General features: G+C 40.5%; 1 protein-coding gene across 5 annotated transcripts; it reads right to left on the reverse strand.

Moving 5' to 3' along the window:
- Positions 1-3,176: 3,176 nt before the first annotated feature.
- Positions 3,177-25,869, reverse strand: MICU3 (Mitochondrial calcium uptake 3). 5 transcript variants are annotated; one of them, XM_077631467.1, is made up of 13 exons: positions 25,608-25,869; positions 25,395-25,539; positions 25,096-25,206; positions 24,943-24,990; positions 24,803-24,885; positions 21,428-21,508; positions 20,240-20,311; positions 17,836-17,865; positions 15,488-15,591; positions 12,989-13,166; positions 8,964-9,072; positions 6,573-6,730; positions 3,177-3,460 (listed from the first exon to the last, which is right to left on the reverse strand). In XM_077631467.1, the coding sequence occupies exons 1-13, from the start codon at positions 25,839-25,841 to the stop codon at positions 3,389-3,391; spliced, it is 1,425 nt and encodes a 474-aa protein (XP_077487593.1). In that variant the 5' UTR covers positions 25,842-25,869; the 3' UTR covers positions 3,177-3,388. The 5 variants fall into 5 exon arrangements, with proteins under 5 accessions (XP_077487593.1, XP_077487595.1, XP_077487594.1 ...); XM_077631469.1 differs by lacking the exon at positions 21,428-21,508; XM_077631468.1 differs by lacking the exon at positions 17,836-17,865.
- Between the last annotated feature and the right edge of the window lie 1,328 nt (positions 25,870-27,197).

Consider the following 27,197-nt stretch of genomic DNA (forward strand, 5'->3'; position numbering starts at 1 on the left):
TGTTCATGTACATTAACCGTCACAACTGAAGAAAAATTGAAAATGCATCAGTCAAACTCATCCAAAATTACAGATGCGCACCACGAGACAAATCAAGAAGCATACAGGTATGCAAAAGAAGCAGTATTAACCCGAATCGAACATTTTGAATACCCAAAAATTTGTGCTTGCTCGGTTCCACAGCTCTTGACAAAGAAGATGATACAGATCTGGAAGAATTTGTGCGATGATCTGCAAAGCTTCTCTGAGGATTGTCCAGGATGCTTTCATGGCATCAACATGTGTGATAAAACCTGGCTGTTTCATTTAAATCCTGGGAGTGAAAGGCAGTAACATTGAAAGAAGCTGCGACTGGCTAGGTCATGCAGCAAATTGATAGCAACATTCTTTTGGAATAACGGGAGGGCGATTTTCATCTACATTCTAGGACGTGGAACGACCATTACCAAAAACAATATTATTTGTCTTTGGACAAGGTGCAGCGTATCTTACAAACAAAGAGGCCAGAGTTACATGCAAGAGGAATCAAGTTGCATCATGATAGCACAAGACCGCATGATGTAGATGATAGTTCAGAAGATTAGCCATCTGGAAGGGACAGTCGTGCTACAACCTCCATGCAGTTCTGAACTAGTGCCATCAGATTTCTGTTTGGACTGAAGGCTTGTCTGTGTGGGAAAGTTCTCAGATGACGAGCTCATTGCGAGTGGAAAGTGATGTCATGACCAAGAGCATTTGTGTCATGGAAACGAAGATGGCTGCGGTGCAATGAATCAAATGGATCATATCTTGAGCGACATTTTCAAAGGACTACTGGTTCTGCCAACAAAATATCATTTTCCTAGTGCATGCTATTACCAAACTAGAGTGGATTACAGAAATATGTATGTCTATGGGTAAAAAAATATGTACTAGAAAAACCTAAGGAATCTATAGGAATCTCTGTCAGAATTTTTGCATGTGCTACTTTTTGACCGACTTCTATACATCACAAATGATAAAAAGGAAAACTGCATTCTGAGTTGGTAAACAAGATGTTTTACTGAGGACACTCGCTATAGTGAGTGCTTCAGTGAGCAGGCAAGTTAGTGGTTCACCGTCTAAAAAACATTCACAGAATAGTGCCTTGCTTGGTTTGCCCTGTGTGCAGGTCCTGTTCACCATTTGTACACTAGCAGTGCAATTAAGTGGGTACACTGGCCTTAGACCTATTTTCCTTGCTAATTTGCTAAGTTTTTTACACTGATTTCAAATATGAAATTGCTTTCTTAGTTAATTCGTTAGTTCCTAATATAATTTTAATTAGTCATTTATTAGTACCTCAGTACAAAAAAATGGCTCAATAAAAAATAATATTTAACCCATGGCTACATAGTATGGTGAGTAAAGAGTGCAATAATTAAAGCAGTTTTTCCATTTTACCCTCATTAGTAATTTTACAGCACTTAGAATAGCAGCATTCAAAGTGTGAATATCGTGCATCGATAAACTTTGCAAAATTACAAATTCTTGAAGCGTGATTGAACGATTGTGCTTTGATTATTGCATACATTGTGCTTTCAGCTTCCCTTAGCAAACAATATGATATGTCTATCTGTCCTAGACGTTGAGATATTGACTTACTAAGACAGCCAGGTGTCCAAAATTTTCACGGTGTTAAATCGCCTGCTCTTGAACAAACTGAGCCCACACAGTGATCTAAATTTAATATTATGGTCAAAATACCGATTTCCTGGAGGAGAAAACTGGTAGAGTTGAAGAATAATAGCTATAGGCTCCAAAAATGTCATTTTTAAAAAATTGATTTTTGGGTCATTTTTGGTCCCAAAGACAAGTGTCCCCCCTTAACTAAATTATCACTAGTCACACAATGGCTCATACAACATCAGTAGCAAGTGTGAATAAAGTTAACTATGCATGACAAACAACAACAATGGCTATCAAAACTGCTCACTAACGAGCCTGAAGTCACTCTTAACTGACTTCAGGTCATAAAGTGTGATTGAGAACGAAGAAGTGGGGGCATTGGTATTGGTTTATGGAAGACACCTAGCTCAAGCAAGACAAAACATTGAGGGGAGTAAAAGACAAATACCACACTCTCAGCTGATGTTTTCTGGCCAAACAAATGAAGATAAAGATCTTAAACAACCAAAATAAAATGAAACTATGCAAAACCACCCAGTGTACAAAGCACACAGAAACAGAATTACTTCACTTGTTGCAAAATTCTTTGACTAATGACATGATTACCGCGACTACACGATTCATCCTTTTTGCGAATGGAATATACAGGCTTTCAAGACTTCACAAAAACTTTTATACCAATGTGTTTATAGAGGATGTGCCATTTTTAAACATGTCATGGCAGGTGCATTTCCCAAAGTGTTGACCAGAGTCTGCCCTTTTCTCAACGTTTCATCTTTTTCGTGCCAAGTGTTGACCTACATACTGTCAGTTCTTAAGTCTAGAGAGTCAAGTGTTTCTCATTTCTGCGTAATGTGAATAAAGGGTCTTCCACTATACACCCTCGACCATCATGCAGTAAGTAGCCTCTGCCTCCTTTACAAGTAAATCTTATGTCGAGAATGCTAAAGAAACTGGATAAAGGAGATCAATTACTTTGACATATGCATGCTTCACATTTCTGAAAATGCGCCGTCATGTGGAACAGTCAGTAACAACTCCTTTAGCCATGGCAGATGACAGAACATTTCCATGCGCTTTATATAACGTAGCAGCAATTCTTCACGTGACTGCACTCCCTACCACATGCCTGCTTTAGTACAATTAGTACAAGACATGTTCACAATATCAGATTATCCTCAGCTGGATACCAACAGCATGTTTTCAAACCGCTTCAATAACTACCATGCAAGCTAGAATGGGCAATGGCACCATTTAGTGCCTGGCCAAGTGTTACAGCTGTTTTATTTTTGAGTATCATCAGCTGTTCTTGGAATCTATGCCACCACCAAGTACACTCATTTGTTTCCAGGCACAAGACCGTCCAGTAAATAATTCACTGTCAGATTAAACCTATCTTCACTCTTATCCTGCCATCATCTACATGACAATATAATGTGCACTTCTTATGAGATACATGTGCTTGCATTCAAGTTAGCTGTTTTTGTCATAAGATTAAGATAAAGAAGTTGCACCACATATACATCAAGTAGGCTTTTATATTCATTTATTATGTTTGATAACACAACAAATCTTAGTAAACAACACACAATAAATACTCACTGCAATAATTTCATTATTAACATTGCCTAGCAAACATGAAATAAAAGGAAATATCGTTTAACTTTAACTCATAAATATATTCCATACAGCTAACACATAAAAATTTGTGCTATCTGTAAAGGAAGCACCGGACAAGTTTCTAATGGCTTCGAATCTCTTCTTTGATGCAAATCTTGAATGCATCCCATCCTTCACTTGATATAAGATGAGACTGCAAATAAAGAAAAGAACATTACTGTTAGTCTTAAATGCATGCAGTTAAATGCATGAACTCAAAAGCATATGGTATAAGTAATGTAAAGCATGCAGTAAATTTTTCACTTAAGTGACAGGCAGGAACTATCCTGAGGCAAGTCACACCAAAGAAAACCTACCTTCCACTCAATACGTTCATATGTATTCGTTTTTTTTTAATTTGTGTTATGAAAGCATAAAATTAGAGTAAACGAGACTTCAACTAAGGACTCACAGCCTTACCCACAGTCCACAACTCGTCATCACATAAATAAAAAAAAGCTACGCACCGCTTAACCAGCTGGGAAGAATCAAACTACTAAGTGAACAATAACAGAAATTTTTTTCACGGTACCCCAGAACACGTTGCAAGTGCACAGTGCAGCTTGTGTATAGAATGTACTACTGATCGCAGCCCGCACTCAAAACAGGCGACGCTGCTGGCATCATGCAAGATGCATGCTGTAGTCGAAGATTTGGCTGCACACTGTCTGAATAGGTAGCATAGTTGAGCTAATTAAATTTGTAAATGACAGATTAGTTCCATGACAAAATGTTTCGGGAACAACACTAGTTCCTTGCCCACAATAGGACAACTGACTGAGTGCCTCACTGTAAACAAAGGTGCATGTTGGAGGAAGAAATTGCTTGGACTTCACATTGATAAAGGCAATAATGGCTTCATTGGGCATGCAAGTAAAACGTGTACGATGAATGCCGATTCCCATTGTAGTTCTCATCCATTTCAGTTTTAGCTCCACTTCTAGCTGAAAGGTAGGTTTCAAGCCTTCCTTTTAATTGAGTATGAAGGGACAAACCATCGACCAAAGGTGTGTAGTAAGGACCCATCTGAGAAAAAATAAAATGGTTCACACAGATGAACACACACACGTGCGCGCACACACATTTACTGTTCTTTACCACCTTCCACAGAAGGCATTGTTGGAGCCTCAGATGTATATCTTGCATGGTAACAGATCAAGCTTCTGTTTTGCTAAAAAATTTGGTTCTGGGTCTTTAAAGCTCTCTAAATTCTGAAAACTGCACCCTACAGACCTGTTAATATAAATGCAACAAAATGCATGGTTCTTAAAATGAGCGGAGAGTTAGGTAATCCTGCACAGTATCAGAAGAGGCCTGCATATGTATACTTACAAAGGTGAATGTCTTGTACTGAAATGCAGAGCAATTATGAACACAAAATATTTGTGAACCAACATAAGAACCACAAGGTATATACAAATTGCACTATACACTGTGGTCAAAGCACGTAGGTGAATTGGGACACAAGAAAGGTATACACAAAAGTATGAAGGTTTGTGAAAGCAAGAGACAAAAGAAAGCAAAAATCATTTATGCCCCTTATCCTCTCATACGGCAATGCAATATGGTCTATGGACAGAGATGAATATGCAACATGGTGCAAAAAAAAGATAGAAAATTGAGAGGAATGACCAAAATCTATAACATTAACAATTTTTCCCGCCCTCTGAAACAAATTGGGTAATGCCCGAGCACAGACATTAATTGTTGACGGTATCCAATACACTATCTAACCTTTGTAATGTGTAGTGGAAAAGAGCGGTTAAGCACAAGCATTGAGGAGTCGTCCATTTTGAAAAAAAAACAGTCACAAAAGACAAAGGACAAGAGAAGGAGTGCTCCCGCCACAACGACTGGGTGGCGTGAGCCACCCATTTTGCTCCATTTTGTTCCAATGAACTGTTGCTTCAGTTCAGAGATCAGTACAATGCACAAAAAGTTAGCATTAGCCATCTCAGGATTCACGGCATGCAGTGCCCGTTGCTGCCAACCAACCTTTCAGAGACATAATTTTATCAAACAGAGCAGCACCATGTTCAAACAACTAAATTCAAAGACAACTGTGTTAGTGTGCAACCACTTACTCTCACTGGGAGTAAAATGCTGTTTCTTGCCACAAACTTACATGATGTGGTGTGGAACTTTGTGGATACCAAGAGTGTTTCATGCGCTTTTTTTTTTTTACAGGTCAATGCTTAGAGGAATCCCCCAAGGTGGAGTAGATTTGTAATAAGGAAGTAATCACTCAATGGCATCCACCCAATTCTACTATTCACTAGTATTTTTATTTCCACCTTCTCTTTCCTATTTTATTTTCTTCTTTCTCATTTATATTTTCTTTGCAGCCAAAGAAAGCACTAAAGCTATTTGCAAGTAAGCAAAGTGAACAGCAAAGGTGTTGGCAGAAGGCCTGCGTTGCGCGCGAAATAGCACAGCGGGTGGATGTGGTAAGCCCAACCCACAGTGATGCCTTCCCTCGACATGCTAGGAAATTTGTACAAGCGTACTCCATGGCGGCTGCATAGCAGAGGCATGCCATTGCATCAACTAAAATACTTGTAGCACTGTGCTGCCAAGAACAAGTTTCAAAATTAAGAAATTTATCTCTCTCATGTGACCTGTTTGCAATTTTTATTGTATGTAACAATAGTCTACAAAACAATGCAATTTGTGGTGTGCTCTAAAATTAAAGAATTCAGATATAAGATAACTGCAAAGTAATTAAATATAACTTTAATTAGTGAAATTCTAACCCAGCTGTGCATTACAAATGTGGTGCAACACTGATCTACTGATCATGCACTCCGAGAAAAACACATATTCACACACCCAAACATTGTATGCTGCCATATGTACTGACTATATACGTATATGGCGTTGGGATAACTTCAGAACGACAACACATAACACAGAGCACTCTCAAATACAAGCATGAACTCTAACATAGAACTTCGAGGAGGTGTAACACCTAGTGCTCCATAAATGATGCGTGCCTTTTTTAACCTGATCACTCCATGTCTCTGTCGTAAAAACAAGGTTTTAGTTGTTAACAAACAAAGGCAGTGAGACTGGCTTGAGGTGAGTCACAGGCGCGCACGTTCACATGCATACACACAAACACATGCTCACACACCTTGCCCAATAGAAGAAACTAAAAGCAAGAAAAATGCCTCAAAATCATTCTCAAAATATTGGCCATATATATTGGGTGTGATATCACAGTCTTTGGCTACAAAGCGACAAGGTTTAGCACTTAGTTTCCTCACCCTCAACCCACGATGCAGGCGGTCTCGCATAATGGCAATGAACTCTTTGTATGAGAGGAACCCGTCTCCATCTGCGTCAAAAATCTGGAACACTGTGTCCACGAGGTAGGGATCCAGGCTGTGACCGGTGCAAATCTTTACTGCTCTGTGGAACTCCTCTGCGTAAAAAAGCAAGATCAAATTAATGTGACCGAACTGAAAACAACGTTCGAAAAGAATACCCATGCTGCTCACACTGAAAATACATCCAGGTGACTCCTGTGCTTTAACAACATGTTACACTGCAAGGGCTTTGTCTCTTTTTGCTACTTTATTGCATTTACTATGTCATTATGACAGCATATGCATTTACTGTGCCATTATAAGAGCACTGTTTTTTACCACAAGGTAGTTGCACTTCAATGCAAAAAGACCACCATCTTTGTGACACTCCTAAAGCGGTTGTTTCAGGTATCTGCTGACTTAAAAAATTGATGATTTAAACAATTAATGTCTTCAGTGTACATTATGGCATACTTAAAATTTACAACTAAAAAATCTTTCACCAGACATGCATATAAAGAGCTTAATATAAAAAGCCGAGTTAATTTTTATTTGGAACCTGGCAGATACCATGGTTTCAGAAGGTCTCCTCCCAACTTATGCATAGCAAATCACTTGAAAGCTCTGGAGTAAGAAAGAAACTTAATTTCATGCTCCAAAAATCTGGAGCAGTGGGTATGCTATGCCAGCTATAGTGAAAGGCTCAGAAACAAGCCCACTAGTCTGGCAACTTTTGAGAAGGGTGACACTCTTTCTAGCATATTACATATTTTTCTTAACGCATGACAATGTGCAAATATACCAACTTTTTGTGTCTTAAACGGTGGAACGGCAATTCTGTAAAGCCTGAGAAAGACGAAGAAACACACTGAATAGTTATTCTACATTGTGAAAATAAAGGGCTAAAAAATTTACTGAAAGTCCTTCGGAAAGGTAACCATTCCTCGCAACGTGACACTCTAAAAAACTCATGGAGTTGTATTGTGAAAGTTCTCATAAAGTGGACATGTCCACTTTAGTTCACTCTAATTGGTTTGAGCCCTGAATGTGGAGGTGATGGCTGCATGATGACAGGCAAGTCTATCCTGATACGTCACCTCAGTCAAAGCAGCACTTGTCATAGCATCAGAGATAGTATTGCGAAAGTGAATATTACAAAAATGATTGTTAAGCAGTAATGATTCATATTAAGGCATTCGAGAGCAGAAAGGAGTGTCTGTGAACGATTTAAAGGAGATACGAGCTTCCACGCTACTAACATATTCCGAGACAATGGTGGCAGAATAGGCCTTTTTGGAGAGAGGGAACGTGCCCAGCTTAAGGCATGCCTATTTAGACATGTCTAGTTAGCAGGGACTTTCTAGAATACGGCCCCTGGATCAACCTTTGCCTTTGTTCCTAAACTGCAAACAAAGACAATTTTTCCACAGTAGCAAATGTTCTTGAGTTAAAGAAAAAGCAAGCAACATGATGAATGAAAAAATAATGGTTCATCAAGACAGGGTGAATAAGAAGCGTGCATAATTTGCAGCAGTTCTGAGCTAGAAAACAATTTTTGCACTGATAGCTGCTATAGACGTTTCCACCCTGATTGCTGCCATACTACTGGCTGGACTGCCTTTTGTACCTGGGGCTACTAATCCACCATGCCTGTGGCAGGAGCAAGCAGCAGCTTGCCCAGCAAGCGGTTGGTAGCACCAGGTGAAAAAGGCAGTCCAGCGAGCAATATGGCGGCAGTCAGGTGATGATGATAATGATGACTTATTGGCCAGTCTCTTTGTAATGCGTGCACATGCACTATCTATCCCAGCCAGTAAAAAAAAAAGAAAGAAAAATCTGCATAAGCGGGAAGAGACTGTGGTAGGCCAGCTTGCTAGAGGCTTCTATGGCATCGAAACTAGACCAGCTGAGGTCTTGCATGGCTTCATTTGTCACTCTTCCAAGGCAGCCCACAGCGATTTGTCCCACTTTGGAATCACTGGAATTGTTAGAAAGGTCTACAGCGTCATCTGTAGCTGCGAAGGTGAAACTCGCATACCACCCTACAGCAACTTTTCCACTGCCTTCATGGCTAGCGTTTCATCCTGAATAGTATTGGCAGGTGGCATTGCTGCTACTGCCACTGTGCAAGTAAATTTTTTGCAGTCTAACATAGCCACAGATAAAGTACACTTCAAAATGATTCTAAATCAAACAGGTAGTACCTCGCCCAAGCATAGTAATAACAAGCAAAACCAACCACCAAACACCGCCACTACGTGAAACTTGTATCCTAACAAGCCAGAAGCAAAGCTGGAAGAATTTGAACCCATCGTCCAGCAGTCTGCACAATGAGACGAGAAAGTGTACCTTGTGATATTGGCTTATTGGCATATGTGAACATCCTCATGGCAATGGAGAAGTCATCCAGGTTGTTCAGAAACTGGCAGAACGCTTTGAACTGGTCAAATGTAATTCCCTGCAAGCAGGAAAAATGCAAGTTAACACCAGTGTAAGTGTGAGCAGAATTGATAGCCACTGAATGCTACTTGTGATGAGTTTACCAACACCTGTTCACATCAATGAAAAAAAAAATAAACTACCGCTGCCGCATGGTGTATAACAGCTATTCACTTGCCATTAACATCACTCATGTGGAATATCACATGTAGCACCACCAACCTTTCCATATTACATTTTCAAATCTAGAGAGCTAGAGAGCTCAACAGGAAGCTAAAGGTCAAGAAATAGCTTCTGGCTTGTGTTGAGCATGTCTTTTTCTTAACCGAGCTTTATAAGAGGATGTTTCGTCTCCTTGAGGCTAAAACCATTGGCATGAGGAAATAGTTTTCCTCAGCAGCTGCTCAACCAATTTCGATGAAATTAATTGCATTTAAATGAAAGTCACAAACAAGTGGCTAATAGAAGCGAAATTTTGGTTTAGGACCACAATTTTTGTTTACATATACTACTCAAAGCCCCTAAATTTGGATACTCTCAAGCTCCATTCTGATAATGCTCCCACTCCATTATCACAGAGAGATGACAACATCCTGTGCACAACATAAGGTAAAATTTTACATAGAATCTGCATTTAAGTTTTACTTTACATTGCGCCATTACTTTATAAGAGGACTTCCAGATAACTCCTGCTGGCAAAGAGCCTCATACAATAAAATTTATTATGCTAATTTTTCTGCTTCAAATACTCGAACATCTTTTTATAGAATTTTGATATCTGCTTGCAACACCACACTACTCGGGTGCAACAATGAAAGGTTATCAGCATTACAAATTTCAACCATTGACAAAAACAATGAAAAACTAAACAAGATTTCTTATTTTGTTAGACACTGCACAACCTCTTCCTTGGAATATGGTACATTTCACCCAAAGTAAAACACTGACTGCCTAATGACAACGATGATGAATTTTTGTGGCTTAAGGGCAGCTTGGTCAAGGAGTGCCATGGCATAGGGTGTTTTGCACTGCTCAAGGTGGAGTCAATGACCAATTTTCTAAGCATTTCACCCCAGTTAAATCAGCCATCTGGCCAGGGGAAACCTTGCACCCACTGTATCATTCATGGGTACCAGGCGGCACTGGGGATCAAACACCACACCTTCCGTACGTGAGGCTGATGCTTAAACCCCTAGGCCACTGCCGAGGTATTGGCTGCCTAATGAGAGCATTTCTATGTTCCCCTTGACCTAAATGGGAGACCATGACCCACAATAAGAATGGAGGGATAGAGCATAGTAAGAGATGCAAGATCTGACTAATGGAAAGTACCCAAACCCAATAAACTGCCCGAGAATCCCTTTTGTTTATTTTTCTTCAGCTGCCTTCACATGAACCTAGTGAGAGCAGCCTGAGTCAGACTAACCTGTTGTCCCACATGCAACTACTAAATAAGAAGGCCAAGGAGGAAAAGCAGAGTAACCGCAGCAATGCGGCACAAAAACTGTGGCCAGTCTCCTATTCCTCATTCCAACTTTGCCTCTCTCTTTCAATGATATGTCAGTAGCAAGGCTCAAAGCATAATTGGCGATAGCCTAGCTCTGTTAGGCCAGGATATACGTAGCAAAGGCGCGGCGACTTCTGCATCAGGAGAGTGCACTCACTAGATGCGCCTTTATTCATGACTAAACCTTGAGCTGTCGTGGCGGAGTGGCCTCAAACGCCAAAGGCCCTGGTTCGATTCCCTGCCTCGACACAGGTTCTTTTTTTATTCAGTGAGTGTGCAGGGGTTTCAGTGGCTCCCATAGATGCCACCACCGAATACGTTGGTTAGGTGATAAGCGCAGGCTCTGTTAAGGCACGTTTATACTCCGACATAATGCGCGCGCGCTGCACGGCAACGTGCGCTTGACCACCGACGCGTTTAGCGGCTTCGGTACACTCTGACCGCACTGGCGGAGACTTGGAGCATGTCTCTATTTCGCACCGAGCGCACCAGCCGCCGCTGGCCCGGCCAGACCGGTTCGGCTCCGCGGCGCTCGCCCAGCTGCGGCAGTTGCTAGGCAACGGCTCAAAGTCTGTCTCTGTGCCTCCTCGGAGCACCGCCACAGCGAAATCGCAAGTTCACGGCCAGTAAAGCTTTCGCTTTAAAATACTAAGGCCTGACACTTAGGACAATGACTGCACTCTTCCCTTGAATACGACAAGTCTCTCAGCTAAATAAAAATCTCAGAAAGCTGCAGTTTTCATTTGTAGCTATGCGGCTACAGTCAGGCAACAAACTTGCGTCAGTATCAATAATTTCAAGCTAATGTTAAAAAGGTCCACAATTTCTATTTATCTCCTTCAGGCACTGTGTTCCCATTTGTGAACACAACCTAACACTATCAAATCCTTAAGTATAAGGCATGATGTCCGCAATTTTGGACGCAATAAAGATAAGCTCGGATCTCAAAAATATCACACAATTTTTTTTACTACGAACTTAAGGAGTCTTCTGGTCATATTTTATGCATTAAATGATCTCTCCTCTCAACAGATTTAACCAGTGCCTCAAGGGGTTATAATTGGTGCTTCAAGTGATGTGAGCCTAAAAGGGGACGATGACGCTCAATTCACCACAAGCAAACACCACAAAGCAGCAATTTTGGATGTTTATTCACAGTCTTTGCCAAAAGTAAGCAGGCAATGGGGCTTGCTTCTCAGCCATATAATGGAGCCCTTACGGGAGCTCTAAGCACTAAGAGGTATCAAAAGGTGATGCCAAGAGTTGTCCTTACTTATACAGATTTAGAGCTTAATGGCAGGCAAACCCTGTTGCCTCCTTACTTACGCCAAAGACTATACCTTTTTCACAGGGACTATAAGGCGTAAGCAAACATAATTTTCCAAGGTTTTAATTATTGCTTTTTACATGACTGCAACTAGAATCAATAGCCTAAGTCAATTTGTATTTTTATTAAAAAAAATTCATAGGTGGCAATTTTACTGTACCAAGAAATGAAAAAAAAACAACGTAAATCTGTCTTCTGCTCGAAGCGCATAATTTTGACTCAGTTGTGTAGAATAAATATTTATACTCTCAAACAAAATTTCAGGACTCTGCATTCAACAAATTTCAAGAAAAAGTTACCATAATAAAAGGAACAAAAATGAAAACAAACAATACTACAAAAAATGTTAATCTAGTTTAGAGCTCTAACACAAGCTACATCCATTTAGAAGATTGCCAGCAAATTTCATTGCCATAACTGTTATTACAACTACTCTACAGGCAATTTTTGAAAACCACTTTTAACCTGCAGAGTTCACTTGGATTCCCCCAGCCCACCCAGACACTCAATAGCACTGGCTCATTGGCATTTACATTAACCTAACTGAAAAATCCTAACCTGACAAAACTTAGTTTACCTTTTGCCCTGCTCAAACAACACCTGTTAAATCTGCCCTTTGCATTGGGAGATGTTTGTACTTTCAGCCCACACAGGTCAGCAGAGTGAGAAAGGAAGAGGCACGTACCATGCTGATTCAGATCACCTGGTGATCTGAATTGGTTGCTTCATTTTAACTGAAACTGCCAGCTGAAAAAACACGGGACAAGAGAATGTCCAGACAGGACAACATAAAGGGCGATGCGAAGGATAAGTGACGAGCGCCCTCCTTCATGTACTTTCTCTTTTTACATGTTTTTCCAGCTGGCAATGCCAGTTGATTCGGATTATCAGGGTCTTCAAAAGACTTCAAATATCTACGAACGCATGTTCTAACACTTCTTAACTCTTATAATGCCACTGCTCAAGGCAAGGATTGAAGCCAAGTCCTCATTAGAAGAAGGTGCAGCTGCAACAATATTCTTCTAATGTTTAAAGTCGCGGCAGCATTGTTGCAGCATGAAATTGTAAAGCCAGCTATGCAAAACCAGTTGAGCCACTGACCTTCTCCTCTGGGATGCGGTCCTTGACCCTATCAATGTAGGCTTCATAGTTGGCACTGTGGATGTATGTGTAACGAAGTAGGATGCGTGCGAAGTCTACCTCCGAGATAGTGGGCATTCCTCGTGAGAACTCTGTGAACTCTAGCTCTAGCACTTCTGTCTGCAGGTTGTCCATGAACCTGCACGGTAATCGCAAAAGACCAGAGTTCATGGAATGAGAGGTACTTACTAAGGAATGCAGACATCCCTACTAGTGTATCACTGTCTGAGCAACATTCGATGGAAGGTAATGTATTAGTTTTTGCAAAAGAAAAAAGTGCAGTAGCATTTCGATGTTATTATTCGCACACATAACAACTTCACGGTGTAACCTAACTTCAAGTTATTAAACCAGTAATTTCCAGCATATTACCTGTGGTACGGAGCACAAAAATGTTAATTTCATTCCTGCTTACAGAGCTATATAAATTGCTAACATACTAGGAGAAACTGCCTTTTCCAGCATTTTTATTAAAGTAAGATTGGGCCGCCGCGGTGGCTGAGTGGTTATGGCGCTCGGCTGCTGGCCCGAAAGACGCGGGTTCGATCCCGGCCGTGGCGGTCGAATTTCGATGGAGGCGAAATTCTAGAGGCCCGGGTAATGTGCGATGTCAGTGCACCTTAAAGAACCCCAGGTGGTCGAAATTTCCGGAGCCCTTCACTACGGCGTCCCTCATAGCCTGAGTCGCTTTGGGACGTTAAACCCCCATAAACCATAAAATAAGATCAAAGCATCAGCTGCCACATATGCAGGATCCCTGTGAAAAGACAAATTCATGCAAAAGCTAGACCTAACAGCAGAACAGCTTAAAACTTCTGTGGTCATAATGCTGTACTGGCAGTTGATAGAGCAGTCTTGAACTTAACTCTTGATTTACTGTATGTGCCTATGTGTTTGTGTACAGCTTTCTTTGTTCTTAAACACAAAAAATCAGCAATATTAGTTCATTTTAATTATGCTACAATCACATTTTTCTGAACACATCTCCTGGTTTTTTTCAGTTTCTCCAAGGAAGGAACCATTAGCGATAAAATCAAGGAAGTTTACCGCTTTTACCCGATGTTTTCAATGCGTGGGCATTACTGGATTAAACTGTAAAATGTTTAAGAGACACTATAAATGACATCGAATAAATGTCTGCACATAAATGCATTTTGATCTGAACTGCAACATACGCAGTGAGACTTGGAAACCCTGAACATAAAGCAGTGCAGGATCCCTGGCACAAGTATTTCCTCACTCCGTCACTTGCATGTACAGGTGCTTTTGCAAAACACACAGAAGTTTTTGCAAAACAGAATCCGCAGAAACGCTTTATTCCCTTGCTACTTGGAGACGTGGCCCGACATTAAGGGATGCACTGTACAGGTTGCACAGGGAAGTGCAAAGCACGCCAAGAAATGAAGCTTTATCATGCCTCCTGTGTTTTGAAAACTTATGCGAGCACTTCTACACAAACATATGTCAACACTAACAGCATTAATCTCAAAACAGCTTTTAGCACGACCTGTTAATCAGAGGCAAGCACTTAGGCAAAAGATATTATTCTAGTTATTTGGATGGTTTGGTTTATAGAGGTTTAATGTCCCAAAGCGACTCAGGCTATGAGGGACGCTGTAGAGAAGGGCTCTGAGAATTTCTACAACCTGGGGTTCTTTAACATGCACAGACATCACACAGTAGATGAGCATCTAGAATTTCGCCTCCATGGAAATTCGGCTGCCATGGCCGGGATGGAACCCGCGTCTTTCAGGTCAGTAGCCGAGCACCATAACCAATGAGTCACCACGGCGGGTCTATTCTAGTTATTTTTCAATGCAAATAAACAACCCTATGGTGTATGGGAATACCAATGGTTACTGCAATGAAGAAGCACAACGTGCAGAGGACGTCATCTCAAATAATAAATGTCAAAAGACCCTACAGGGTAAAAGGTACTCCAAATAAAGGTTAAAGGTACTCCAAATAAAAAGTTCTGAGAGGTAGGGAAGACTAAGAAATGTGGCGATTACAAAGTCCCAAACAGAATCAACAATGCTTGATATGTGTCATAAAAAAAAAGAGCCCATAGAAAGGGTAAAGAAACAACTTTCAGATTAGTTCACGAGGAATATCAATTGCTGATCACTTAATGATATGAAGAACAGAAAAATTTACTAAAATGTATTTAAAATTTATAAAACAAAGACGCTACATGCTATGTGAAGCTACCCTAGCAGGTTAATTTTAGAGGCATGCATATGCAATAAAAGTGATACAAAGGTTTTTCCATCAAACTGAACAAGCAATGCAAACAAAGAATGAACGATGCAAAGACACTTTATAGCTTTTCATTACACTTTTTTTTAACTGTCAAAACTGATTGATGGGCAGTAATACTTGAATCTGTCCTTCTCAAAAACTACCCCCTTGAGAAGTACAAAGAGAATTTCCTGCAAATGATGGACAACCTCCACGTACCTGTGAAAGTCATCATATCTGAGTGTGTCTGAGCCTTTCTTCCCAAACAGGTGCACAAGCAATGTCGTGTCCACAGGGTTAAAATCCTTATTTTCACTTTCCTCCTAGGGAAATTCCATCTTTGTCACACACACATGATATAGAACAAAGCAGCAGGTCCCTCTCAGCATATTCAGAACTACACAATATTAAAAGTGAATTCAGTTGTGACAAACAATTAAAAAAAAAATGTAAATCTGAACCATGCATTCTACATTACTGCCTTTCAGTGCATTGCAGAGGTAAAATATGTGTAGTTAACATATGTAATTTCTAGCCTCTAATAGTGAATATTCTATGAGACAGGCTATAGATCGAAGATTACATTTGCTACATGGGAAGGTGAAGAAATAAAAAAAGATCCAAGTAAAAAAAAGATACATTTACATAAATGTATAGTACCATGGTTACTAATACTGAGCTAGAGGCACTGATACAAGGTGCATGCTATGTCTGTAGCTGGATTAGTCGCTTTGTACTACATGCTATTGACTACATATTTGAAATATTAGACAGGGAATTTTCAAATATTTAACACTAGTATTATATGTTCCTAGTCTTCATGCTCACAGTTAACATTACGTACAAATTACATATGCTAACCAAAGCATCTTACAAATGTACATGCACAAGTTATGCCACATAAAACTACAACTACGACAATACCGCAATGCAGGAATGAAAGCATGACTCAACTCACAATAAGAAATATTCTCTAAAGAGCACTACTTTGTATCAAAAGAGCATGTACAACAATAATTCTGTGCACCACAAGCACTAGCCAATAAAGCAGTAAAAGCGAGTGCGAAAAAAGGCATCATGACAAATGCACCTAAATCTACACAGGCGTCAGCAGCCCCACAAGATTAAAACATCAGTGGGCCACCTATCAACTTGCTGCAGCCATGAGCCAGTATGATGTCGTAATTGTGCATGTTTTATTCAGTGCAAAAAATGCCAATTTGAATCTAGGTAATACTACCATATGACAGCGTGATTAAGTTCTTCTGAACGCAATATTATTTGTAAGCATGAGAAATGCATGAAACAGTACACACATGGCAGCATGCATGATGTGACACATCAGCCAATGGATACTGCAGCTGACACGCAATACTACCTTTCGGTATCTGTAGCATGTCATGGCATGACAGTGATTAAAGAAAAGACGGGCTAGTTGTTGGTTTTGATTTACTGGCTGAAACACGGTTACTTGCACTAAAAGCAAAGGACAATGAAAAGATAATGATGAGATGATACCAGTGTGTCCCATCGGTATCTTTTCACTGTCCATTGTGTTTTTTAGCGCTAGCAACCATGTTTCAGCCAGTGAGGCATGCCAGTGAAATCCCAGAATACAGGTGCAAATGATGTAAGAGCGCAAAGACATACATGCGTTCAAGCCAATATGCAATGAAGCCCATTTTGCAAGAGCACAAAGATATAAATGCGTTCAAGCCAATATGAAATGAAGCACATTAATCAGAAAATTCAAGCTTTCAATATGCAGTGACAAGAGGTGATCAAACAGCAATTCCACACATCCAAATAAAATAAGCCTAGGAGGAAATAATTTAAGGAGCCTGCTTGCTTGAGAATTCTGAATAAATTCAGCAGTGCACAATAAAATTAGAAGCAATGCATTCACTCCCCAGGGCTTAGGAATAGGCACAGAAATTTAGCAGGAAACTTAGGCTTCTGAACCAGTGACTGAATGCCATCGAAGCTACCTGTACTCTGTTGCAATCTTTCAGCACAGCTGAAGACATTACGAGTGCAAAGAAACACATAACAACCAACCTAATGCAACCTAGCAAAAAACAATGGTTAGATATGATTACTTTCGTCACCCAAAACTGCACATGCAGTTCGTACGCCCTTGTAATAGATAGCTATTCGACTATTGGATGGCTGCATCCAGTGGCAGTAGAAATCGTGGATAATACTCAACCACAAAAAGGTTAGCAAATAGCCAAAATTTTTCTGCACACAAGTTTCAGCAATGCACTGCCAGCTAAAATCTAGCAAATCTTAAGTACTAATGTAGGGCAGGTTGGGGCAGTCACCTTTACAACACTTTTTTTTACATAACAAAGTGATTCTATACACTTGTGTCTCTTAACTCCATCTGAGTTAATGCAAAACTGCACGCCTGTTAAAAACAAATTTCACATTCAAAACCCCAAGCAAGCAAGAGCACCAAAGAAAAAAAAATAATAATTGTGGGAGACTCATGCAAAGCAGGAAGGAAGAAACTGTCAGTGACATCCAAGTCACAAAGACGAGTTTTGCACAGGGAGGAGCCTTACTGGAAGCGATGATGGAATTGAGTATAATCTCTGGTGAGAGGGAAAGACGAGGCACAGGTGTTATTTCCACAAAGGACACATGTCAAGCATCTATTTTTTTTTTCCACAAGTGCAGCTTTGCAGGCAACTGTCATTGAGACAAGAGGTTTGTTGTGCTCACAGCAATGAAAAACCTCAATATATAATATTATTTCCACAGAAGCAAGACCTCCTCCTTTCTCTTGGCATTTAGAGGTATATAGAACTGGAGATGGCCTTATAAGAATGAGAAAAATGACTTCAAACAAAAACACCTGATCACAGCCTCCCCCTGTGGTAACAACCGTAAGTAGCGGATCATGTGACCTTCAGGACCACAATTACAGTTAGTCTGCCTCAAAAACATTGAATTCCTTCGTCAGTGAGCAAGAATAGTTAACATGCTTACGCTCACAGCAATGTCACTCTGTACGAATTTTATCTATAAGTGTTTATTTCATCCCTGATGCTAGGTCCCGTTTTAGATAGGTATACTGCACAGAACAATGAAACAGCAATGGAGGCCTTCAGTTATCTCAACAAAAGTTTCCTGCAACAGTTGCACGCAATCAAATATACAGGTGCAGACATTCACATGAAGCTTCAACTAAGCAGTAGTTTCAAATGCACAGATATGATCCTGCGGTGTTGACAACAGTGAAAACGATACACATGATAACACAAATAAGCAGCTGCAACCAACAATTCAATGGTTCGAGTGGGTACCGGAACACACAGTGCAACATATGGACACAGCAATGCGAACAAAAGCTGAGAAGCTGTCAAACTGACATCAGTCCTACCACTGTTGCTTTAAAGCCACAAACACAAAGCACAACTCAGCTCTCACAAATACAGTAAGCTGCTCACGTAGTACGAGCTTGAAGCAAATGAGGCAGATGTGATATAGAAAGACTGAAACAGCTAGATGACTAGCAACAGAGTCGCATTCTGCAGCTCTAGGAGGCACGAAGTTTTAGCCTTACATTTATTTCTATGGAATTCCAATTACAGTCATTGTAAAATGCCTCCTACAGCTAATTATACACCAATAAACTTTTGTGCTCGTTGTTTCCCAATGGCTGTTACTGCCACTCACAGGAAAACACTTAAGCCCTTGGCATGTTTACACATACTAATGCTTATCATGGATAAGCAAATGCCTAAGCATTTCTTAGAGTACATATTTAATGAACACCTTCTCCCACAGCTCAAAAATTTTCTGTGTCTTTGTCGCGACCTTGTAAAGACACAAAAAATGGTCTTTTACGACATCCAGACTAAGGAAGTGGACAAGCTTCACATCATCCATATTAAGGTCTTATGGTTCTATGGGGCTGAACGTCCCAAAGCGACTCAAGCTACGAGGAACGCTGTAGTGTAGGGCTCCTGATAATTTCTAACATCTGAGGTTCTTTACCGTGCACCAACATCACACAGTACATAGGCCTCTAGCATTTTGCGCTTCCATCAAAATGTGATCACTGCAGCTGGGTCTGAACCTGCGTCTTTTGGGTCAGCAGGTGAGCACCATAACCACTAAGCCATTGCGGTGGCTTCATCCAGATTAAGTGAATAAGCTGTCTTGAGGTCCACTATTCTATAATCCACAAACAGAGGAACTAAAGTGGATCATATTTTAAAAATATAAGTAAAAATAATTTTGAAACCAGATGATGACAGCAACATGACGAGCAAAAAAAGATGGCAACTAAACCTATTGTATAGATGATCTGTTATGGCAAACAGAAAAAGTGTAGGCAGGCTTAAAAACAAATTCCTTCATAGCCTATCGCCGACCCATCCGTGAGTGCTTGTCAGTGAATGACTAGCCACAGTGCAAATGAAAACATAGCACAAGGCTGCCAAGACCTGCAAATCTGTTTTGTTAGCCATTTCGAAATGTACAGCCTTCTGCAGCAGTAAAGTCAACAAAATATCGTGAAAAGCGGGACAGCACTGATAATAACAGTTGTATTAACAAAAAAAGCTCAAAATCAAGCCTTACAGATGTTTTGAACAAAACTATGCTGTCATTGCAAACATCACATTTAAGGTGCATCATACGACTCAATACATGGACATGAGCCATGCTCTCATGACAATTAATGCTGAACATAGTGCTTACTCGACCAAACAGGTAGTTTGAAACAGAAAATTCCTACAGCTATCACAGCTTAAATAAAATGTTTGTAAAATTTGATTTAGAGCACGCCATGTAATTGAGTGCAGTACCTAGAATTTCAACCAAATTTCACTAACAAAAATTATGATTATGATTTATGAGAATGATTAAACACCATATGAATCAGGAAAAAAAATCTTCACTCTTTAGATATAGCTCCGCTGAGGGCTTGCTACCTGCCAGGCTTATATGTGTTCTTACCAGCTCGGGCACGTCTGCGTTTGTCTTAAGCTTCTTTCCTCGTCGTGCAACAGTGCTAAATATCTTTTCAAGCTGAGGGAAAGAAGGGAATAGAAAAGAGAAGGGGCATCATAGTAGGGTGTACAGCTCAGGTAAGACAGGAACGAAAAGCTGCTTAATCACAAGTACAGACACCAAAGCGAAGTAAGCGCTGGATAGGCAGCATTGAATGCAGTGTTTGACAACTGCACTCATGGTCACAGAGGGCACAGAAAGGTGCGCGCTGATGCTAGTGCTTGAAGCAACATACACACATAACTGGTTGGCAGTAGCCAGACTGCAACACACAAAGATAGAGACATTTCACTTGTCTTGCACATTTTTTATTAAGAAGGTTCTAGTGGATGACAAAGAAGGTTAGTACCCAACCATCCCATGTAGTTAACACTGACATCCACCAAATCCTACTTACTCAGCTAAACAAGAGCGCGACGTAAAACTTAAAACTGCAAGAGATAAAATTAAGGACTACAAATTGCAGTGGATTGTCGCATAAATTTTTGTGACCTATATACACTCTGTTACTCCACAACAGAAACATCTATCACATCTACTCATGTCGCTTTTAGCTCAAAACAGTTACTTGGGTAGTGAACAAAAGAATTTCATTTTAGAAACTCATCTGCCCTACAAAGTACTGATTTACTTAAGGTAAAAAAGAAATAATTTTCAGTCATGTAATATTTATTAAATGCACCTAATAAAGGTCTATGTCACTGAGGAGGCTTTTTTGTCATGATACTGCAGCATTATCCATGCATATAAACCTGCTTTTTAATAAAAAGAAGACCGGAGGTTTATTCAAAATATCCAAAACACAACCAAATTTTCTTTGCAGAGAACTACAAACACAGCATGCCTCCATTTATTTAAACTTCAGAGAGCTATTTAGACGTTAAGTAGACAAGATAAGGTTATTTAAATGCAACAGCAGTCACCTTTGATATGTTAATTACACAACACACTACAATTTTTTTTATTTCTATTCATGTAGCCAGGAATCAAAAAACATGACTAACACCAAACGCATGCATGTCGCGAGTAAATTGTACACACGTGCAGAAAGCCAAAGATAACTTTCATGCAAAGAAAAATCCTCCACAAGCCAGCAAAAAAACACTGCACCCAGACACAGCAAAACAAACTTACAACATCTGGAGGAACATCATCAAAAAGTCCAAGTTTTCCAGACTTTTTGAAAAAAAGTGCTGCTACAAGGATTTGCAGGACCTAATATTGCGCGTGTGCACACGTGCAAAAGAAAAGCAATGTAATGAATAAAAAAAAAACAAACGGGGTGAAACAGCCAAAATAAATCCAAACAACTCATTTTCTAGCATCTGCAGATCTGCTACAGTCAAAATTAAACGTGATCACTACACAACTCATTTTCTAGCATCTGCAGATCTGCTACACTCAAAATTAAACCTGATCACTTCTTGGCTGCATGCTTACACAAGCATTCGGTGCAAGCAACAGGGCCTAACTTATTGTTAACCCACCATAAAATGATGTCAGTGCAAAAGCACTACAAACAACGCCATGTAACGTATCCCTGTAGCTAGAGTTTAACTGGCGTATGAATAGGGCACTTTGTTTGAGGTAGAATCAAACTTTACACTGCCATTTGCTCTCCGAGAAAATTATGTGAAACCTAAGTGTAGAATTTCTTCGTAAAAATTTTCATTCTTCAAGCTAATGTTACCCAGTGAGGATGCACTGTCAGAATAACTAACTGCCGCATCTTCACAGAAGGTAAAGCCCCACACTGAAACAAAACACACTGAGCACTACAAGGTCAAAAATGAACCGAACAGCTTAAAAGCCTGCTGTCAGCTAAAGGCCTCATCATTCAACTGTGTATAAGGCAGGGATCCTACAATAGCATCCGCAGTTATATCATCCCTTCAACTGGCGTGTGTTTTCCTCACAAAAGATTTTTGACCTCGCACAAACAATGTGAGCTCACAACTGGCATGCATTACGAGTGACATGCCACCTTTCCTAGTCTAGCACAGCCAATGATGCCTAATGTTGTTTACCACATGAAGCAACACTATCAGGAGGTTAGCGCATAAGTTAACATATGTCTACAGATCTAGCAAATGAGTGTAGAGATGCTACAAATGGGTGTAACAGATGTGTTAAGAGAAACCCAAGAATCCAATGAAACTTAAGAAAAATAAATGGGGTCCTTTGTTATTAGCCCTCAATCCAATACATATAAAGGGCTATAGACACCTCATTTTAGTTGCATGTCTTCTCTGTAATGATGCATAACACAATGAAATACATGGACCACTAAATGGTATTCGCCTAAGACTGCTGAATAATTTATACTTGAATTACTTCTGTCAGCTGTTTCGGTCCTGGCCTCATCAACTGAACGATAGATAGCTGCCAGGTGTAAGAAGTGTTTAGGTCACATGCGACAAAAAAAACTGCAATATAACTGCTGATACACCGTTTTTTTGTCATTCCAGCTCTTGAAGCAGACCGGCTTACAATTATATTAGTTTTTTTCATGACTCACATAACCTAAACACTCCTTGCATGTCACAGCCATCATTCAGTTGTTGAAGTTGAAGAACATCAAGAAGAAATTGAATCAGAAACTATTTAGTGGTCATGGGGAAACATCATGGGGTGATCTGTGTATGCTAATGTCCAACGCATCATTTAAAAGAAGAAAACGCATAAGCAAAATATTGGTGTCAATAGTTGATGGAAACACTTAAATTTTGATATATTTTTCAAGAAAACCTTAAGTATTGGACTTACGAACACTGCCATATTTCCAGCTCTTTGGGCTCTACAGAAAGTGAACAGACACACACAAACAAAGAGCCCTATGGAGAAACAATGTTGCAGCGAAGGGTTCTGAATTGATGTTGGTTGCTTGTAGTGCTTGTTACACCAACTTTAGCCAGAATTGCAACTACTATATACACTGCAGGAGGGCGCTACAGTATAGCATGGTGGCAATACTGTCAATGTAGCAAGTAAGGCACTTACTCTTCTGACACTTCGAAAATTTAGGAAACATACTTAGCAGCGGAGGAAGAAGATTCATCATTCATAGGCACTTTGCTAATGGAAAGAAATACTGCTGGATTGGCTTTTCTTTTTTCAACAAATGAATGAAAACATAGGTTGGAATAATCCATGTTCCATAAACCCCTCGGGCCCTGGCCTCTCTATGTGAACCTGTAACTTGTTCAGTTTTTCGATCTCGTTACTCATAAGGTGTAATGTGCTGCGAATAGCTGCAGCTTATATCTGTAACCTTATGCAACAAGCAGCACAGTGCCATTTCAAGCCAGGCATTCGAAATTAATTCAGAAAGTCATTCTCAAGATGAATGCCTCCACATTTTAAGGGTGCTCCAGAGAGTGTATGCTTTTGTTTGCTTGTTTTATGAGTTCCTTTATGAGCTGTGTTTATGAGTTCCTTAGAAAATCTAAAACCTACTGATTCATTCAATTAATGACTTCTTATGACATAAACGAGTTAAAACAAGTATAACTGAGACTGTAAAGATGACCTTTCCAACGCAGCTCAACGCAGCAGGTATATCAGAAAAACTGGAACCTATAGTCGGATACAACTTAAGTCTGCAGTGAAGCTCCGCCCACATTCAGGACCGGCGCACAGAATTCCTCCACGACAAAAATATAGGCCGTTGTTAAAACTTCTCTTGTCACCTAAACAAGAAGCTAACCATGAGAAAAAAGTTATAAGCTCTAAAATTTTGATACCTGGCTTGTTTAATAAAGTCAAATATTAAAAAGCTGATTTCGTTCACTTTTGTGACTGGCTAGCGGAGTAATACAGTACGCCGCGGACCGTGGCCCAGTGTTAACAACTGCTGTTTGTTTAAGTTGTATCCTACTATTGTGAAAACTACTCCTCCATTCCTTGATCACATCAACTGTGTGCAACTGGAAGTGTCATTGTGGATAAAAAATTAAAAACTACATTTTTTCATTGAAAAATTAGTAAAACTGTAATGGTACGAGAACTTCTTTCAGTTGCCAAGACAGGCAAATCCAGTAAATGTACTCGACATAAAAATGAGGACATCATCTTCCAAGAAGCTAAAAAAGAAGATGCAATGCCACGACCTTTAGCACGTCTAGAACATACTGTACACCGTTTGTGTGCCTTTTTAATATACATGAAATTTTTTGCAGCTGAATATTTAAATTTTATTTTTTCTTACCAAAGGTACCGAATTAAGCCAATCCCTTTGAAAGAAATTCGAATTACGCATTATGCGATCCATAATTTGGGAAGCTCATGAATACACACCCTACACTAAAATTAAAATTCTGGTTTCGACAGCTGTGTATTTTAGCTTACTTTTTTTTATCGGGCTTGTAAATTCAGGTTGCAGGGTTTAACCTGTCCAAAAAAACAAAACTATCGCAAAATTTTCAGCAGCCTTTCAGACAAAAATGTGCAGAGAGGTGCTTTCTGACAGTCAGGAACATATGTACAAGCATTATTCATGTATACACTTACCACTAAGAACTCCTGCTTATCAACTCTCTGGTTACCGTCCGTGTCAAACATGTTGAAAGCGATTCTGAATCCTGACTGAGGTTCTGCAAGAAAGATGACATGATTATGTCTATCTATGTGAACACACATAATGCACTTACTTGTCAGCACAGACAGCAGGAACAGGTACTCTGTGTACGATATAATTCCTGAAAAACCCAAATAAATGAAAAACAGCATTCATGACCGTTCAAGAATGTCGAGCCTGTTTCATTCCAGCAGGTTGAGTTATGTTTTCGGGAATGGCAACTCACCGCGCTCCCTCAAGTCTCTAAACAGCTTTGTGGATCCGTATTTTCTCGCTGGTGTTTGATCCACAATGTGGTCGAGCTCTTTTTTGGAAAGCTGACGCCTATGCAGTCGGGCTGTGAGAGAGCAAGATGCAGAAAATGGATTCACAGGCACAATAAAAACATTGCTCATCGCATATATTCATAGATGTGAAAAAGATATTCGTGGCATGGAATCGAATAGAGACATTAAAACAAAAACAAAGCAACAATCATGATGCCGATCTACTTCTAAATCGTTAGAGTAACACCGGCATACTCACGCCTTGGTTCCGACTCTGTCAGCGATTCAAGAAAATCTTCTGGCGTCATGTACAGCTGGCCATCATACTCGACCGAGGCGAATCGGATGAAACGTCGTTCGCGCTGCGTCAAATGCATTGTGTGTTCGGCTTCCTCCCGGTCCTCCTGAACGTTAGGAATGCTTGCATGACCGACAGAACAGAGGACACGGAGGAATATGGACTGTAGCGTACCCGAATCGCTGCATCCCTGACCTCCTTGGTTGGTCTCTTCGCCAGCACTGTAACCTGCCGTTTGCGCACCAGCAAGTAGGCGGCCATCGACGCGGACGCAACTATGCTGGCAGGGATGCCAAAGCGAAGGGTTTTGTCGACTAAACGCTTGTGGGAGATACATCTTGACGGCTGTCGCGTTACGCTTCGTCCGATTAACTGTAGCGAAATACTACGCAAAATGGGCGTCGCCATTCCTGCGACAAGTTTCGGTTTGAATCAAGTTGCCAGACTGCATTGACAGCTTTTTGCATTGCAGTCAATATTGGCGGTATGAAATACACTTCGCACATTCAAAATATTTGTGTGTTTTCCAGTCCCGTCCTATCTCGCCCTTTTTCCTGTGGCTGGTAAAAATATAATGTGTAAAAATGCGAATGCTGTGTTGACATCACCGAGCTAACCGAGCAGAGCGCTTCGCGGGCCAATGTAAACGGCCTCACAAGAAGAGGAAGTAGGAAGAGGAAACATGTAATGCGGCGAGATAACCGATGGTCGTTAAGGGTAACGGATTGGCAAACAAGGAGGAAATGCCTTTCTACTTTGTCCTGCAGTGGGCGTAGTCAGGATGATGGTGATGATGATGACGACGCTTACATCAAAAGATAATGACAGAGTAAAAAAGAGCGCAGCCGTCGGTCTAGCAGGTGTTTCTTTTTTTTTTTTACTTTGCCCTTGTCCTCGTGCTGTGAAGTGAAACAAGCCTAACGAGGAACTGCGTTCTCATTGCACGCGCTTCAACGTAAGGCTTAGTAAAAGCCCCAAGCCTCCAACGCATTATGAGCGCGTTCAGTTTGTAATTTTGAGTTTATCGGGACTTTGACAGGTTTCACATAAAGGCACGAGTAACGTACGCTGCGGAGCTACCGCATCCGGTTTATGCACGAGAAAATGTGTTTCGCCGCCATTTCAGCAATCACTCACGAAATGAGTTTTCGCGCCAAACAGGTTTCATCATCCTTCAAGGCGGCAAAAGAGATCCGGAAGTGAGCCATACAAATCACAAACCACCGTCTTTCTCGTCACGTTATTCGGTCGCAGGGATGACCTTGTGCTTTACGCGCGTTTTTATGTAATCGCGCGTTTTATGATTCAGCCTCCACGGAAATGAATTAGCTCTGCATCATCGCACACAATTTGACGGATGGTGAAAAATGAGCTATCTTCAAGCGAGTGCCTCGGAATTCTTTTTAAGGGAAGCTCTCGCATCTTTTTGAAAGCCGCTAATTTCTTATCAAGGGCAACTTTGGAAGCTTTTTGAATGGTCTTAAAGATGATCGATGACAGATTCATACTTTGCACTAACTCTGCATTTTTTTTTCTGCGTAAATCAACAATTGTGTCCGAAGCTTATTTTCCACAGCTATAGTACTATAGTTACAGCACATCTATTCCTCCGCACAGCAGAGTCGCTGCGGTGGTCACGTCATATAACCGCGCAAAAAATTGCGTTAGAAATGTAAAAAGAGCGACGCACCTCGTTACGCGCACAGCGCATAGCTTCCCCTAAAGCCCCTAAGCGAACTAACTTGTCCAGGGCTAGCATATTCC

This window comes from Amblyomma americanum, chromosome 7, assembly GCF_052857255.1.
Source record: "Amblyomma americanum isolate KBUSLIRL-KWMA chromosome 7, ASM5285725v1, whole genome shotgun sequence".
NCBI classification, from domain to species: domain Eukaryota; kingdom Metazoa; phylum Arthropoda; class Arachnida; order Ixodida; family Ixodidae; genus Amblyomma; species Amblyomma americanum.